Source organism: Plecotus auritus (assembly GCF_963455305.1).
Source record: "Plecotus auritus genome assembly, chromosome: 2".
Lineage (NCBI taxonomy): Eukaryota > Metazoa > Chordata > Mammalia > Chiroptera > Vespertilionidae > Plecotus > Plecotus auritus.
In genome coordinates, this window is record NC_137771.1 from 159,575,009 (window position 1) to 159,593,652 (window position 18,644).

Sequence of the window (18,644 nt, forward strand, 5' to 3'; positions counted from 1 at the left end):
GATCAGTTAGCTCAGTCATTAGAGCACAGGCAGCCACACAGAACTCATTGTCCTGTTCACCCCGGGGCTCTGAGTGCGTTTGGTTTCTCTTCTGCAAACAGAGTGTGTCAACATTCCTATCCTGTGAGAGGTATTCTTGAGTGATGACTTCATGCCCATGTCTCCCTGGGAGATTTCAAGACATGGGCTCACATGCTCATATTCCAGTCCCCCTCTGTTCTGGTCCATGATGATTCCTTTGGCCACCCCCTTTCCCCATCACCCATTGTTCGTCCCCCTGTCCTGACTGTCCCCCAGCATCTGCCTTGACACCTATGTACATAGCTAAGCTGCAGGTTCAGTTTAACAAAAAAAATTCACGTTCTTCCCACTCCATCCCACTGGCCCTTTGGCCTTTCCCTCAGTCTGTGTTCATTGGAAGCTGAGATCCCTATGGCATAAAACAAACACATAACATGTTTATCATGATGGAGGGAAGACCCTGTCTTTATTTGGTTTGACCAAGAGAAGAAAGCACTTCTGTTCATACTTGCTTACTCTTGCCTGGCTTTATCCTTGACTAGTGCTCATTGTTTTGTTTTGTTTGTCTTTAAAGTGTAGCAACCAATGAATAAGTTTATTACTTTATGCATATGTGTTTTTTACCTTTTCTTTCCATCCTCCACTTTTTTTAGTAACTTACATCGATGAAGATGAAAATGAAACACTTGAGTTATCATCAAATAAAACATTCTTGGTCATGCTAAAGATTCCAGAGGAATGTGTTACTGAAGAGGAATTGCCTCACCTGCTCACGAAAAGGGTAATGGGACCTTATGCATTATTTACTGAGTTCAAACATTAGAATATGGATTCTGCTACAACAGTAGGCATAGAGCCACAGAGTAAGTAGCTTCAAGCTTGGATATTGTTGGTCTGAATTTTGGCAGAAATAGACACTTATAAATGGACTTTCTGTCATGCAAAACCAGAGGGAAGAGCCTTGGCCTCCAGCTGGAGGGAGGATAAAGTTTTGATTCTTCAGTCTGCTCTTACATTTGATTTAATTGTAGCTTCACTGAGGGTCTATGATGTGCTAGACCATATGCCAAGTGCCAGGGCCACAACATCTGTGCTGTTAGTGGGGGCTCACAGCCCAAGTAGGGGAAGCAACTAAATAGATAGTACAAAACGGTGTGATATATTCTATTGTCGAGTTGCATATAGGATGTTTTACAACCACAAAGTCCAGGGGAGTGGGGGGGCGGGGGGAGCATCTAGACTACTGAGGTGGAGATGGAGACTTGGAAGGCCTCCTGAAGGAGGAGATTCTTGGGATGAGGGTCTGCACATCAGTGTACTATGGCCTCCACATGCTATGTGGTGGGGACTTGCAGAGGTGAAGCTGAGCAGGAAGGGCGGTTTTCCTACTCTTGGGGAAAGCACTAAAAGATTTTAATCGGCAGGTTGACAGGGTCAACTTTCATTTTTACCTTTCTGTGTAATGGTGAAAAAACACTGCAGTAGAGTACAGTTAGAAGCATTGTGGTAGGCCAGATGAAACAGGGAGCCTTGAACTAGGGTGATGTCAGGGGGAAGAAGGAAGATTCAAGTGAGACTTAAGAGGTCTTCTCATTCAATAAGACTTACTGGCCGGTTGGGTGTGGGAGTGAGGGAGAGTGTGAATGTGGCCCTGTGGGTGAATGTGGCATGATTTATGGAGTGGGAAGTTCAGGAGAATGAGCCCTCTGTGAAATACAGCTGCTCTGCAGCCAGACCAGGAGGGTTGGTTGGGGCAATACTGGTCATCCTGTCAAAGACAGGGTGGTTCACAGCCAGACCCAAAAGGTTTTGATAGGAAAAGCCAAGCAAGGCCAGCCTGCTGTCCCTTACACTCTTCTTTGCAGCGATAGGTCGAACGTGGCGAGTCCTCTTCCTTTGGCTTCCATTTGACTCCGACCAAAGCTCCTGAAGGAGGCGCTTCCATCTCAGTGGCCCCTGAGTCAGCTCTGAGTCCCCAGGGGATAACCTCCATTGCTGCTTTGATCACAGGAGTTTGTGCTCTGGGAAGATTATCTGGGTTTCCCTTCCTCCTCCTTTTCCTGGTTTATATCTCCTCTGCAGTGCCCTTTTCCTCCCTTCCTTCCAGCTGCTTCCGGAGCAAGCTGCAGAGTGAAGAGCCTCTTGCTGCTTTCCTCTTGGTTGCTTTTTAAATTGAGAGTTTGCATTTGATGAGCAGAAATGAAATGAATCAGCAACCACGCATGTCACCTGTTACAGGCTGCACTCTCTATGTCAAAGGGAAATGGATGTTAATCATTCACCTGAGACCCATATCTCTCACACAGAGCAGACTCTATGGGTGTTTTCGGCTTATCACTGTGTAGTGGCAAAGGAACTGAGGGTGCTTTCTGGGCCAAGGTCGCAGGCCTCTGAGCCGGTTTCTTCTCTAATCAATGAGAATCACTGAGTTCTCCCTGTGTACCCAGAGGTGCATATGAGATGCATAGAAAGAACCTCGTAAAAGATTTTTAAAAAATTATCTGATTTGCAGATGATAAAAGTAAGGTACAGTGAAGTGAAAAGATTCCTGTCCCCTCCTCCCCCCATGGCTTCCTAATAAAATATGTTCAGGATCAAAAATGAGGAACTTGGAGATATCACTATTTTATTGTCAGGTCAAGAATCTCCTTTTCTTCCATTAGGCCAGCTTCCAAAAGTTTCTGGAGGAGGAAGTAAGTGGGAGTGTATATTGGAATGCTATGTCCTCTCTTTTGCTTTATTGTCTTGCATTTGTGAACACAGTTTTCCTAGCCCCTTGTCATATCTCACCACCTGAGTGCTGTCTTAGGGTTGGGGCCATTTCTCTGCTAAAGTCAGCCCATTAGCTATGTGCATGTGCTGGATGCAGGAGTTAGCATGGCACCTATGATAACCTAGGAGAGGGTATTTCTCTTACAGTATTCTGGAAGCTGTTTTTTAATTAGCCACTAAGCCTGACTCTGATAATCAGCTCACTAGGCTCCTAGCTCAGTCTGCACCCAGCCTCATAGGCACAGTATGGGAGGCACCAGAACAAGGGGTGAGAAGCACCTCCTGACCCACCCTTCCCCCACTCCCCCACCCCCGTTTTTCTGTTTTGTTTTTTTTGTTTTTGTTTGTTTTGGCCCAAAGTAGATAGTGTGGTTAACAGCTCCCAAATATATAAATATATCCTAATTATAGCAGGAGATTATGCCACCTAAAAGAACCTTCCAGTGGACACTAAAAGTGATCTAGTGTACCACTCCATCTCTTAAATTTTTAACTTGAATTTTTTCTGAAAGCCTACTATGTACAAAACACTGTGCTAGGTCTTTAGGATTAACAAAGGAAGGAAGGGAGGGAGGGAGTGAACAGAGAAGGTTGGAAGGAAGGTGTCAACATGAGAATGTCCAAATCTGTAGAGAATTTTTATGAGTTTATTTGAGCAAACTGATATCATGGCAGGACACAAAATCTCCAATGCTCTCAAGAATGACTGTTTTGTGGTTTATTTTATACCATGGGATAAAGGGAACATAAGGAAGATTACATGAAGGTGTGAGAAAGCAAGGCAGGGAAATCTCTGTGATTGAATTACAGAATAGTTAACAAGATTATGTGCTCCCTTGTGGATCTGAAAAAGAGGAATACTCCTGGCATTTCAAAGGTCTGTTAACTAAGATGCCTAGATGCACAAGAGCAATGGATAGAATTTGCTTACGGCAAATTAAAACAATGTAAAGCACAATGTTACACTCTTCAAACTGGCAAAAAATCTAAAAATATGGTAACACTAAGTACCAGCAGGGTTGTGGGAAATGGATCATTTCTACCTTCCTGGGAGAAGAGTAAGATGAAGAGCAATTTGGCAAGATTTAGTTCCTTTGGAGATGTGCCTACTCATAGACACACCAAGTCCATTTCTTGACATTGCTTCTCATATGTGTAAGAAGAGAGGCACAGAGATATTCAAGGATGATAACTTCAGTATAGTTTGTATATAAATGGGAAAATTGGTGCAACCATTCAGTGAAATTTGTGCAGGAGTTAGGAGTTAGAGTGAAAGGCCTTCATCTAGATGTACCATTTTGGGTGAATCTGAAACATAATTTCGAGTGGAAAGAAAAATGAAGTCATAGAAGATTGTGTAGACTATGGTGCATGTTTTATTTTAATAAAACACAAATTAAATTATGTAGCGCTGATTGCACCAGGATGTATTACATTTATTAAAAACATGATGAGAAGGAGACATGCCCTCTTTAGGACAATGGCTAGCACTAGGCGAGAGAGGAATTGTGTATAAGAAGAGTAGCTTAGTTTGTTCTGTCTCTTAGAGTGAAAGGCTGAACTAGATGTGGTAAAATGTGAAGCAAAGAAACCTGGGTAGTGGGAACATAGGTGTCATTTTTTTGGGATGGCAATATTTCATGCATAAAATAAGAACTCCATTATCTTTGCAATTACACACCAGCCCCACTTGGTCCCATTTTCCAGGGAAAGTGCCCTACCTGTGGCTTAGCATGGCTGTTTCTTCTTACAATGAAGCTCTCAAGAAAGGAGTAAAGCCGTTGTCCAGTGATACGCCAGGCCCTGAGTGGCCTGTTCTGCTGTCTTCCCAGCCACTGCCCTGTTCTCCTGCCCATGTTCCATGGTGTCTGGGTGGACGCAGGCTGTAGACCACTCTCTTCATTAAGGCCACAAAGTGTCGGTACAATACATATGAGATGTTGAAAATCCCAGCCTTTTACATGATCCTTATCAAATGAGATTCTTTTTCATGAGTGTGAACTTAATTTTTGGTTGGTGCTAGACCCACCTCTGTCTGCTTCTTGACCCAGAGTCTCTGGATAAGTTAGTTTCTAGCTAGTGTTGAATCCCCTTTGTCTAGGAGTACTTTTGCTTTGTCAGGTGATATGCAATAAGATCCAACAGTCATGTATATGGTTATTTTACTTGTTCCCGTTTGTTTCAGCTCACAGATGTGTACAGCTCATCCCCATCTCTGAATCGTTATTTTACTTCAGTGGAAATAATGGACTTCAGGTAAGAATGTGGAGAATCTGGAAAGCAACACCACCATTTACCTAGAAGGACCTCCCAAGTCTCAAAGCACAAAGGGAACCAACAATAGAATTGTAGAGTGTCAGTGCAGGGCTCACCTCCCTTATTTTACAAAGGAGAAAAGTGAAGCCCAGATTAATTAGGTAACTTAACAAGGTCACACAGAGAGAGGAAAAGCCAGTCCCAGGCACACCATTCCTGTTTAACAGAGAATGCGTAAATGAGCTAAGGGTAGAAATAGAAATAGATCTCAGATAGTGATGTGATGGAAAAGATAGAAGCCATGTTTGACTTGTGATTTTGAGGAACACAAGTAATATAGGAGTCCATGTTCCTTGTGTAATATTAAAAATATAAAGATATATATTACAGGGAAAGTAAAGGGCATATGTATATAGAGAAGGCATTTGATTATCCTTTTGTATTGTAGGATAAAATTTACCTGAGTCACCTTTATCATCTACTATTCCTAAGATATCCCTGGAATGTGATCATCAAAGGCAATATTCCATTGAGGCCCCCCTCTCTAACCATACATTTCCAAAGCCATAATATGAATAGACCTGGGAGGGGAAACACGTAAAGCATGTGGTAGCACAATGGGAACAAATGAAAATGGATCTGATGTCTGAAAACACATACAGTGGCAGTTTGCCTTGGCAACACTATTTCTCCTTTATGGATTCTTATGTACATGTGACCTTATGATGACTTCTGTTTTCTTTTCAACTTTATTTCTCAGTTAGAGTTTACATTCAATATTATTTTGTACCAGAGGCCCGGTGCACGAAATTTGTGCAAGGGGCTTGGCCCTTGCAGCCCGGCTTCGTCCAGAAGGTCATCCAGAAGGTCGTTTGGCTGTCCGGTCTAATTAGCATATTACACTTTTATTATTATAGATTAGTTTCAGATGTTCAGCATAGTAGTTAGACAATCATATATTTTACAAAATGCTTTCCCTGATATTTCCAGTACCCATCTGACACCATACATAGTTATTACAATATTATCGACTATGAATCGAGTGGTTTTTTTCTGAGCAGGATCAAGGGTGGTTTCTTTCCTGGGTTCTTGTCCAGGTTGGATTTGAAGAATGAAGCCACGGACAAAAGGTAGTAGATGAAAAGGTGTGAATTTATTGGAAACAAGTACAGACTCTCACGTGGGGAGTGGGTCCCAAAGGGAGTAGCCCACTAAGTTCCTTTTCCCTAAGGGTTATAAGGTTCATTGTCTCTTGATGTTTCCTCCTTATTGGTGGAATATCAACTTTAAAGCTCAAACCCCTCGTGGTGTCCCCTTCTCTTTCTCCCCCTTCAGTGGTAGAATTCTCTATCTCCTGTGAAAATCTGGTTTCCTCTTTCTCCCATTTGTCAGCATTTCTCTATCCTCTGTGAAAGTTTGTTTCCTCTTTCTCCTCATACCCTGTGGCTTGTCCCTATCTTCTTCGAATGGATGTCTTCCTCTCCCCTTATCCTGTGGTGCACCTTTTGTTCTCTGTGAATGAATGCCTTTTGGCAGCTCCAAGCCCCTGACCAACTATGCCTTCCTCCCCCATGGGCCCCCTAATTCCTTAAACTCCCTAAACCTGCCTACTTTACCCTTAAAAAGTCCTTTCAACTGTATAACCCTATTTGCACTTTACATCACATGACAGTTTTGTAACTACCAGTCTTTACTTCTCAGTCCCTTCACCTTTTTCACCCAGTCCCCTAACCCTCCTCCCATCTGACAACCATCAGTCTATTCTCTGTATATATGAATCTATTTCAATATTATTTGTTTATTTTTTTCTTTAGATCCCACATATAAATGAAATAATATGGTATTTGTCATTCTCTGACTTACTTATTTCACTTAGCATAATACCCTAGGTCCATTCATGCTGTCACAAATAAGATTTCATTCTTTTTTATGGCCAAGTAAGGTGACTCCTTTGACATTGCTCATTTTAATCATAAACCTTTGGTATTAAAACACCAACAGAAAATGGAGAAATGCATAATTAGACCCAACATGCTTTCCTCCGTGCACTTGCCTCAATTTGCAACTCAAAGATTGAGCCAGAGATGAGAGCCACCTAGACTGAAGGGCTTTTCCAAGAATCTAGTCTCCTATTATGGCTTAAAGGACGTGGGATTGTATAATGGCTTGGGGTTGATACCGGGAAAAACTCATCAGAAAAAGGAGTGAAACATGGCTCAAAGTCTGAAGACTTACTGTTACAGAATCTGCCTTTAAAAGTTATTGGAAAGAAAAACACAAGGGTTTTAGTATTTTAGATAAAGAAATTTGGGAAACATTTTTTAAAATCTAGGCAGAGTTTCAACAGTGCTGAATTGAGGAACAAAAGCCATTGCCTCCAAAGCCGTAGTTGCTGCCTGTGGCAGGAGACAGCCACAGGCCTGCAGACATTTGTGTAGACACCAATCCTGACCTCAGTCCCAGCCCCGCTCAATGAAAACCTGGGAAATGCCCATTGTTTTATCTGCTGCTGGACCCACTCAGGTGGTGAGCAGATGAGGCAAAGCCCACAGAGTTCTCTGTTTCCCTGAAAATCCCTCTCCTCCCTTCAGAATTCAGCCTTGTGTACATTCACCACAAGTCTGACTTGGTAGAGTGACAATGGGAGCAAACCTCTCATTCAGCATCTGGTCTGGTCTTATGAAAGTCAGCCTCTAGTCCAGCCATGGGCAAACTACTGCCCGCGGGCCGGATCCGGCCCGTTCGGCTGTGCTATCTGGCCCGCGGAGCCGAAAGAGCGGAGGGTTCTCTTGCTCTCCCCTCCGCTCCTTTACTTTGAATTTATATTAGTTCACACAAACACTCCATCCATGCTTTTGTTCCGGCCCTCCGGTCCAGTTTAAGAACCCATTGTGGCCCTCGAGTCAAAAAGTTTGCCCACCCCTGCGTCTAGTCCTTTCCATAAGCCAAACCTTTGCTCATGGGAGCACAGGGTGGCTGTGAGTCAATATGTGACCATCCTTAGCGAAAATAAGAAGGTAAAGCACAGGGAGTACCTGTAAACTAGAGTTGCTGGCTTAGAGTTTGAAAGCACAGTTTTCAGCCTGCCTGTAGTGGCGTCCTTGAAACTGTTTCCCCAGAGCAGGCGTCCTCAAACTACGGCCCGCGGGCCACATGCGGCCCGCCGAGGACATTTATCCAGCCCGCCGGGTGCCGCTGCCTGTCCTGCTTAGCAGCCGACTCGTCCCGGGCCCACAGTGCGCATAGGAATTTGTTCATAGTTTTTTTTTAAAACTATAGTCCGGCCCTCCAACGGTCTGAGGGACAGTGAACTGGCCCCCTGTTTAAAAAGTTTGAGGACCCCTGCCCCAGAGTCTGACTGTCATTCATTTAAACCACAGGGTTTGGCACATTTCTTGGCTGTCTGTATAAACTTGTTGTCAGCCACGTTAATGTTAAGGTGACCTCTGGCCACAAGAGGGAGCTCTTTGCTTGTCCTTAATAGGGGCAGCACTCACTATTGGGACTGGCCTGTCTATAAAACGCCCTAGGGCGAGAGTCTCAGATGTGGCTACCTCTTAATTATTTTATTGCTTGCTCTTAATCTGGGTCATCTTGAAAGTAATAGGATAATTGTGGAAAACCTAAACGTTGACATAGCATTTAACAGATAATATAATCTACTCATTAACTGAGAATAACCCTATGATTATTTTTTATTTTGATAATGGGAAAAATTCCTTAGGTCCCCTTCTTGAGAACGCATCGCTGGCAGCCTCGGGGGTGGAAATGGGACAGAACAAGTTTCTTAGTTTGGGGTCAAAGCAGGGAGGTATGATTTTCTGCTGGTACACGGGGTGGGAGCCCAAGAGTTCTGCACCCCTGAAGGCAGGGAGCTTTGGGCCCTACCTTAAACACTAGTGAACTGGCTAAAGCAAATTGCTCTGATTAACCTGAACTTGTTGGGGCAGGGAAAGGGGTGTTGTGTGAGCACATGCAGAAGGGAATACAGGAGGAGAACAGGGCTTTCCTGGCCTGCCTGGGGGGTCAGAGGCTGGAGGTGGGGCAGACAGGGGGCTTTGGGCTCTTCCTTGACAATCGCTGGGTCCCATCTCTCCCTTCAGTGGCCTCTCTCCATGGGCTCCCAGGGGCTGTGTCCTAAGGGGGAGGAAGAGGTGAGGGTCACCGGAATATTCTGTGGTAGGCCCGTGGAAGAGGATTCTTCCAGGACAGCACCCCCTTTGCTATTTTGTACTTGGAAGAACATGAGGAACTAAAAGAAGAAATGTTATTGCTAAAACCAGTTTCCAGACTTGCAGTGTGATTCAGTTTTGTTTGACTTTCTCTGTTTAATTTGCCTTTCAGAGAGGAAAATGCCACAATAACCTACCACCTGCAGTTTGGGGTTCCGTCGGAAGATGACAGTTTTATGAAGTATATGATGAGTGAGGAGTTGGTGCTGGGCATTTTGCTACAGGATTTCCATGATCAGAACCTGTCTGGCTGTGAGACTCTGGGGCTTGATCCGGAGTCCCTGTTGCTCTCCAGCAAGTTGAGCACGTCAAGAAGACAGAGTTGGGATGGTAAGCAAGTGAACTAGACTGGGGACAGAGGTTTCGGGTTGGTTTCTGTGCAGGTGATGTTCCATGTTCTGTGGAGGTTACACAGTCCCTGTCCTCCAGACTGAGTAGTAGGGGAAAAATCATGGAAAAAGTAATTACCAGTAAACTATAAAGATGAGGATTGCTGAAAGTTTCCTTATTGTAGTTCACCCATACTCCACTTCATAATGTCATTAGTACAGGCATATCTCATTTCATTGTGCTTTACTTTATTGTGCTTCACGGATGTTGAATTTTTTTTTACAAATCGGAGGCAAGACCCTTCACTTGCAAAAATATTTTTATTTGCTCTATTGTGATTCTCTCTTTATTATGATGGTCTGGAACCCAAAGCACAATATCTCTGAGTTGTGACTATACTCTTCATGAAAACACCATGGTTTCATAAGAGAAGTAAGTGTTAAAGAGTTTGAAATAAACAATCCAGCTAAATCATTGAAATATTATCTCACTTGGCAACTTATCTCTTCTTCTGTTGAAGGCCACTGAGTTCATTAAGAAATTAATAAAGAGGTATAAAAAGGCAAATTGACCTACTTCCTTAGAAAAGTATAATAAATCTACTCATCTACTTTTAAAACTAAGAACAAAACAGGGAAACTGATATATTGTTTAATAAGCATAGACCAGTGGTCGGCAAACTGCGTCTCGCGAGCCACATGCGGATCTTTGGCCCCTTGAGTATGGCTCTTCCACAAAATACCATGGCCTGGGCGAGTCTATTTTGAAGAAGTGGCGTTAGAAGAAGTTTAAGTTTAAAAAATTTGGCTCTCAAAAGAAATTTCAATCGTTGTACTGTTGCTATTTGGCTCTGTTGACTAATGAGTTTGCCGACCACTGGCATAGACTATACCCCACTTTTCAGGATAACTTTTCTGACAAGACTTGGCAAAAAGAAGGAGGGGAGGTGGAATGGCCACATGTTGACATGTCCTTCCATGTATCTACTGAAGCTCTGGCCTTTCTCTCCATCTCTCCTCACTTCCTTCCGAGTCCTCCCTTAGAGATGCACTAGCTCTCCTTAGCCCCAGAGGCCAACAATCTTGGGTGTCTCATTTTCTCATGGACCATCGTCAGAAACACTCTCTGCACATTAGCAGTAAATACTAGTGTAAAGAATGAAAAAGGCAAATAGAAGGAGACATGTAGCACCAGGCACGGTGCCAGCAGCCCAGCGTCAGGAGAGTGGAACAGAGAGGTTATAAAGCACTCGTGGGACTTCCACAGTGGGCACTTATCATGATGGCTGAAGGTGAAGTAGATTAATCTTGGCCTAAGAATGCAGAAAGTTTTAGCAAGCAGTTCTTAAAGCTTTTTATACCCCACCCCCACACCCACACAATAAACAGAAACAATGACATTCAGAAGGCCAAATTTCAGTTCACTGGGAAAGTCTCATAAATGAATAGTTTCCTCACAGAGCATCTGGATAAATAAAGTGTGTCTTTGGGCCAGGCAGACAGCATACATGTGTGGAGTGGAGGGGTTATGCACCCTCTACAAGAATTTTAGAAAGAAAGAAACCTGGGCCCTTCCTGTGTAGAGGTGAGAGGGGGGAATCTACCCTGCATGAGATGCGGTGGCCACCTGCTGTGGTGACTGGCCTTGATTTTCCAAGCCCTCCCTGCACATACTGTGGTTACCAGCTCTTTCCAAATGTAGGTGAGGGAGAGGGGAGGAGTGTGAGAAAGGCTTCAGAGGATTGTGAGGTTAGGAGTATGATAAAGCGGGGGGGGGGGGGGGGGGGGGGAGAGGAGGGGAGGGTGTTGCTTTAGAGGCCAGAGGACAGCTCAACCGAAAAGCCTCAGAGACATTTCCCAGTCAGGCTCTGCCTCTGGCCCCAGGGATGCCATGTAAGCCAGCCAGTTTCTGCTCCCCAGGAGATTGTCCTTTTCCTCTCAATCATTTCTTCTGGGGAATCCTGTGACCCCACATCCATTTTCCATAGCATGCTTGAGTAGCATTTCAGCCATTAAATATTTTCAGAACTATGGCTATCAGGCCCCTCTCAAATGGAAGGGTGGACAGTGACCATTTGGGAAGTGAGGAAAGAAAAAGACAAGAGAAGGCAGGTAGGGCAAGAGAGAGAACAAGTGAGAGGTAAACTCCAGTGAAAGAGAAGAGATGGCTGTGGCAGGGATAGGCAAGGCTCCTGGGAGGGACCAAGTGAAACCCTGTGGGTGCTTCGGTCAGTTCCCCATGCTCACATGCGCCAGGGCTTGGCGGGTTACCCCCATGCCTGTGATGAGCTGGGCAACTAGTTTTTCATAAAGATAATGTTCTAATTCTTCAAAGAGCAGAGATTCTTAACATTTTGGGGTTTGTATACCCCTTAGAGGATGAGAGCAACCAAGTACCTTCTCTCCAGAATAAAAGGCACACAACTCCTCCCCCTACACAACATTTTACAATTTCAGGGATTCCAAGGACTCTCTGAGGCCATTCTGTGGTTCCTTTTGGGTTCATATGTGTGTGTACTTTAGAGTCAGAACTTTAAATTAGGCTCTAATTTGGGTTCCTGGGATATTTTGTGCGTATTTCTCATTTTCTGATTTGGAAATACAATGACTATTTGACCTAGCTGCAGGTATATTTTAATGCTTTATAAAAAATAAAAACTTTCCTTACTATAATAATCAGAAGGGATTTAAATATATATATATATATATATATATATATATATATATATATATATATATATATATATAATTTTATTAGAATTGACTTGAGATAGAATTGACTTGACACATATTTTACAATGATTACCACAATAAGTTCAGTTTATACCTGTCCTCTCATACGGTTACTGTAAAGGAACAAAAATGAAACTGAGTAAACTTAAGAGATCTAAATGGCTTTTTTGGAGGATTCATGGATCTGAGAGCAGCCCATCTAGTAAACAGAGAGGTGCTCAGAGCAATTGTAAAAAACAGAAGGTTTTTATAAGCAGAAAAAGGGTGGGGCAAGGAAATGAAAAGAATGGGCTTCGGGCAAGGTGACCTTCCCTTACGGAAAGACAGGGGGTTTTATCAGGCAGGTGACCTCACCCTTGCTGACCGGGAAATTCCAGGCTGATTGGTTTTCAGCCTTTTTCTGAGGCAGTAAGTCTTGGTGGTGCTTAGTAAAAGTGACTTCATTTTGAGTCTGTTGCTTTCTTTTTAACAATGAGAAATTTTTTTCCTTGTGACAAGAACTTTTAGGATCTATGCTCTTAGAACTTTCAAATGTACCATACAGCAGTGTGAACTACGTCATAATTCTGTACGTTACACGCCAGTACTTATTTATCTTATAACAGGAAGTTTGTCCTTTTTAACCACCTTCACCCAAATTATCCCCCACTGAACTGACAATCTGCTTTCTTTTGCTATGAGTTTCTTTTTCTTTCTTTTTTTTAATTTAGATTCCACATACAAGCGAGGCCATACAGTATTTGTCTGACTTATTTCACTTAGCATAGTACCCTCAAGGGTAAAGGCATTTTTTTTTAATGGATCAACCCTTCCCTCCCCTGTCTTTGAGCTTGTTCACGTTATGTATGGGTGGGTCCCAGTCTAAGGAGTAGAAGTCTGTTTTGCAAATATAAAACAGTGGCTTCCTTGGGACTTCAGGATCTATTTTGGATCTGGGTTAGTTATTTTGCACAGGTTTCTCACATGTGAAGGAGTCAGCTGGTAGACTGAGGGCAACAGAGGCAAACCCGGGTTTCTGTGAGAGGGGAGAGGACGGGGCTCCAGGCAGTGAGGACAGTGAATGGGGTTTGCAGGTTCTGGGGGGAGGGGGGTAAACTGATGAGCTGGTTCCTAGCAGAGAAGCCAGAGTGAATCCTATCCCTGGGACATCAAGGGAAACCATTTTGGCTGTTCATAGATTCTCCAGAAAACTGGAAGAGTTTAGCCAAAGAGCACTAATCCTCATTGAGGGCAATTTTGCACCCCTGCCTCCCTCCAGGGATATTGGCAATGGCTGGAGACACTTATTTTATTTTATTTTATTAAAGAATAGTTTATTGATTTTTAGAGAGAAAGGAAGGGAGAGGGAGAGAGAAACATTGATGTGAGAGCACAATATTGAATATCGACTGCCTCCTGCATATTTCCTACCGGAGATCAAGCCCACAATCTGGGCATGTGCCCTGACTGAGAACCAATCAGCAACCTTTGGGTGCACAGACGACCCCAACCAACTGAGCCACACCAGGCAGGGCTGTTTGGAAACATTTTTAGTTGTCACTACTGAGATTGTATGTTGGATACTAATATCTAGTGGTGAGGTCAGGGATTCTTCTTCTTACAGTGCTCTCTACTACAAAGAACTACCAGCCCCCAGTCAACTGTGAGAAGCCTGTGGTGGAGCATGAAGGGCTCCCTATGTAGTGTCCCAGGTCCTTGCATGGGTACCACCCCCTTGGCCAGGCTGGCTCACACCATTTCCCTCATCTGGATTTCTTATGGCACACTGTGCACCTTTAAAAAAACCCTGAAAATTTAGAGGTATTTTTATAGTGAGATCATGAAAAAGGACTGAATGTTAAAATGGCCTCCGTATCCAAAAGGCCTCATCAAATGCTATTTTTCATGAATTATACCAAAACAAATGAGCGAACAGTGTGGTATTTGCCTTTTGGAAAGGATTCAGAGTTTGTCCTTGTGTGTGTGTTGACTGAAGAGGAAATTTCCTGTTAGGAATTTACAATATTCCAATTTTATACGAGTATATATTCAAACCAAATAAAGTCAAGTGAAACTATGGGTGTTTAAATTAATTATAATTCTTAAGCATTTAGCGTCTTTTGTTTGTATTTTCTTTTCAGAGTGAAGTGGTAGAGGCCGGTCTGTGTCTGAAGCAGTGTTCCCTGAGCAGGGGGATGAAGATGATGCATTCTATTTTACAGAAAACATACTGTGAATTAACTGGAAGAATTTGAAATGATGAGAGGGCTAGGCACGGTCCTTTTTCTCCTGATTGTGCACAGTAGGACATCCAGCAAAACAGCAAGAGCTGCCCTGGTTCCACTGGTGGCAGAGCAGGAAACCAGATGGGGCAGGGGTGACGGGGTAGTAGGGTGGATCTTGCGGAGTGAAGTCACTGCTATTCTTGAAGCGCTACCTGTCCCCACCTCCATGTGGACACTTTCTCTTTAGTGCTGGGGTAGACTTTTGGGCAGGATCCCGCCAGCCTGTGCTGTTGGAGAGGTGGCAGCAGGGTGAGGGAGAATTGAGCCAGTGGCTCACTGAAATCCCCCTCCCACTCAACATTATATTTAATCTACCTCTAAGCAAGCCTGTGAGGATAGGGAGGGCATTTAATACCAGAGCAGCACGGTCATGTGTCTACCTTCATGACCTGTAGCTTCATTTCTTAGCAAACCAGCTGTAGGCACATCATCCAATGTCACTGTGTTATCAATAGCTGCAGAAAGGAAATGTTATTTTAAAATTATTTTGCATCTCCTCATTGTTCCTGTGACTCCTAAACACTTCTCTTAAAAACATGATTCCCTGTGAGTTTTGAACACTCTGCTCTCATTTTGGAGAGTTTTTCCATGTATATTTTCACAACCTTCCATCAGGGAATCATTAAGAACCCTAACTGTCTGCTAGAACTATTACACCCTGGCTTTCATGGTCCAGTGTTATGGCCTTCTAGTAGGACTCAGTGTCTTCAGGCTTTGATTGTAGATCTGATGAAAGATGCTTTTGAAACAGGAAGAACCACTCTCTGAAACAAACTGTTCTAAGCTTAACGCCAGTTTATTTAACAGGGTGGGAGAATATTGGTAACTGGCTCGGTCATTGCCTGTCATGAGGGATCAGAATATTTGTTTTCTAGGGGAAATTGCTGGGAATTTTCCAGGAGAAAGAATTTGTGGTCCTAGAATGAGAGCTCTTTAGCCTAATATCTCAATTGGGTTGACGTTAGGTGGAAGTTAGTACGAGGGCAGCTGTTTGTGGGGGTGTGTCTGAGTCTTGTGTCAGGTAGATTTGCCTTAAGCTCTTTAGGACCCAGGACTCTGGATAATGTGAAAACTTTCCTTCTTATTGAACTAGAAGATGCATTTATTGTAACGCTGTCTCATTTTGAGGATAGTTCCGCAAACTATCAAAACAGGTGAATTATCCTTCTTCCTCTTTATTTTTTACATGTCAAGTGTAAGCTTTAATGTATTTGTACTTTTTAGAAAACAATGAAGACTTTTCATGGAAAAGGATTTAAAGATATTTACAATAAATTATTTTTGCCCTCTGCGCTGTCCCATTTACCTTTGCTTCATTGATATCGACTCTCCAGGGCCATGATTTTGGGTTGGTGTTTTCTTGCAGTAAATGGTGTTGGAAGTGATCTTTTCATTTCCCTGAGGACAGCTTCCCCTTCTGAGGGAGTAAGATTGAACTGGGCTGGGCTGAGTCCTCCTCTCTGTTTCAGTGAGTGCAGGGCGGGTGCTTTGATCCCTTCCACTTCCTCCCAGAGCCCTCTCTGGCAGGCCAGGTGTCCGAAGGGCCTGGGACTGGAAGGAAAGGTTGGTTCATATCTGGGATCAAGACAGGGTTGGTTTTCATCTTCCCTTCTCCTTTGGAAAGCACCAACATGCAAATACCTTGTCCTGGGTTTTGACCACTTGCGAGTCATAGAATTTTCCATAGAGTGCACTCTTTAGCTCATGTGGTGTGGAAAGACCTGAACTTTGTGACGAAAGCATTTGGAGGGTTTGGAAAAAAAATGGCAATTATGTATATACTACTCTGCTATCAGAGGTGGATCTATTGGTCATCACACATTTTAATGATGAACATAACGCCTGGTGCATAATAAGGTTTTAACAAGTATCTGTAAAATAATTGAATACTTTGAGACTGGTCTTTTCTGGAAGTCCTTTAGATATGGACAGAAAGGATACAGCCAGATCAGAGGAACCTGCAACCCCACTATTCCAACAAAAACTCTATCCATGTGTTCAATTTTTTTTTGCCTCACAATTTAACTTAGCTCTGTAGATTTTTTTAATAATGAGTTTTACAGAAGACTATAGAAGACACCAGTGAAGAAGAAGACAAAAATAAGGAAAGAAACTTCTGGTCTTACAGGGATTTAGGCTCTGAATAGAGGAAACGAGAAACAACAGGGTAAAAAAAATCAGGTTAAAATTAAATAAAGATAAAATATAGAGCTGTGGGTGGTCAGAGGAAAGAGTATCCAGTATAGTATACTAGTAATCGGAAAAATCTTTGCCTGGGAAGTAGGACATAAACTGACTCTGATGCATCGGTGGGATTTGAATAAAAAGGTTTGCCTTTCTTTACTTATGTTTGTGTCTTATTAGGGGCAGTCTTTTCTTGCCCCATTCAAAATCTGATCAGTGCTGAGAAAAATGGGAGCTATCTCTAAATCTTCCCTCCTCTGCTTCCATTTCTGTCCCATTACTGTAAAGTAAGTTAATTCATACTATTACTGCATTTCTGGCAGCTGCATGCAGACACATCCTTTAATATTTTTCTCTATGATTAGAAAAATATCCTCTTTGTGTTAGACGGAAGTCCCCTCTCTTTATAGTTAAGAAAATAAGGCCTGGACAGGTGGGAGGACAAGCCCAGAGCTCCTCAGTTTGGGGGAGCACAGCTCAGCCCTCTAGGCAACCACACACCATCAATGGCCTCCTGCCCTGATCAGTGCCCCAGGGTCATGCTCAGTTTAGGCTTGGTTGATATCAGGGAATTTACAAGGAGCATGAGTAGAGAGAGGACAGGGATGAGTTGAGAAGTGTGATCATCAGGTTGTAGAAGACTCTGGGATTATAATGATGCTCAATCCTTTCCCAAGTGCCTTGCAAAGACCTCTTTGTAGGAAAGGGGAGCCACTAAGAGCTGAGGCATGCTCAGATCCAGTGGCTTTCAAGTTACTTTTTGAATGCAAGATGCTGACTTGGAAGAGAACAGAGTCACAGAAATTTAAACAGAATCTCCTATTCTCTGAAGATTTCTGTGGAGTCCTGGGGCTCACCTTTTTCATTCTGCCTATGCCCTTCCACCCCTGAGAATAGCTGTAGCCCTCGTTACCCAAGGTTGTCCTACTAATGTCCACATTTGAATTTATTTGTTGTCAACGGTCGATTTTCCTCACCTATCTTTGCCCTTTTTTTGTACCTCTCTTATGTTCTAAATAAGAATTTGTTCACTGAGTCAGGGATTATTTATAGGTGCTAGTATGAACATAAAACTGAAACCACAGAGCCCACAATAGCTGCATAAACTGTGCCTCCGTGAACTTTGGCTGTGTACACTTGAGACCGGCATGGGGGAGGGGAGTTTTCTGATGCATTTGTGACTTGAGGGTAAAATTTAAATCCTCAGCCTCATTTTTTTTTTTTTAATCAAGAACAGGAATTTTTTAACTAAGGGGTTGCATCCTCAACCCCTTAAAATTGTATACAAATATTGTGTGTGTATGTGCATGTTCTGTGATGAGGATATACAGCTTTTATCAGAAATCCTGAAATCTGTAAAAAGGATCAGCAATATATACAGACATTGTAGGTATTTCAAAGCACTCCCAAAGGACTCTTCTACTCAAAAATAATTTCCTTTCATAATCCCTCAAATTTCATTATAAGAACAACTTTCTTTAGTTAAGCATTTATACTTAATATGTCCCTGATAAAAGGCATATACTGTTTCAGACAGGTAATACTGTCCCATGGTAAGACTCAAACAAATATCACTTAACATGTTATATTGAGAAAATTTGAACCCATCAGCTTCCACAACAGTTCAATATCCAAGTGAAAATTTCCAGCATAAAACACAGAATTCTGGGTTTCTGCCTTGCTGGAGGACTGATGAGTACCCTGGATTACCAGGTACATCAACCAGTGGTTTCTCTGTACATCGTGAAGTTTTTTGTTTCCTTTTGCTCCATGCATTCAGGATCTGTGTTAAATGGTTTACATACATTAGATGTAATCTTCCTGTTTCTGGATGAAAAGTTAAGCCTCCAAGT

The 18,644-nt window shown here is 42.9% G+C and overlaps 1 protein-coding gene across 1 annotated transcript in view; it reads left to right on the forward strand.

Annotated features, from left to right (window-relative positions):
* LOC308242514 (TPA-induced transmembrane protein) overlaps nt 1-15,898 on the forward strand; it is a 30,130-nt gene extending 14,232 nt beyond the window's left edge. Inside the window, exons 3-6 of the mRNA XM_080656985.1 lie at nt 675-802; nt 4,979-5,049; nt 9,394-9,611; nt 14,464-15,898. Of these exons, the coding sequence (XP_080513111.1) occupies nt 675-802; nt 4,979-5,049; nt 9,394-9,611; nt 14,464-14,468 (422 nt within the window). The 3' untranslated portion in view covers nt 14,469-15,898. The remainder of the gene's footprint in view (nt 1-674; nt 803-4,978; nt 5,050-9,393; nt 9,612-14,463) is intronic.
* The last annotated feature ends 2,746 nt before the right edge of the window (nt 15,899-18,644 follow it).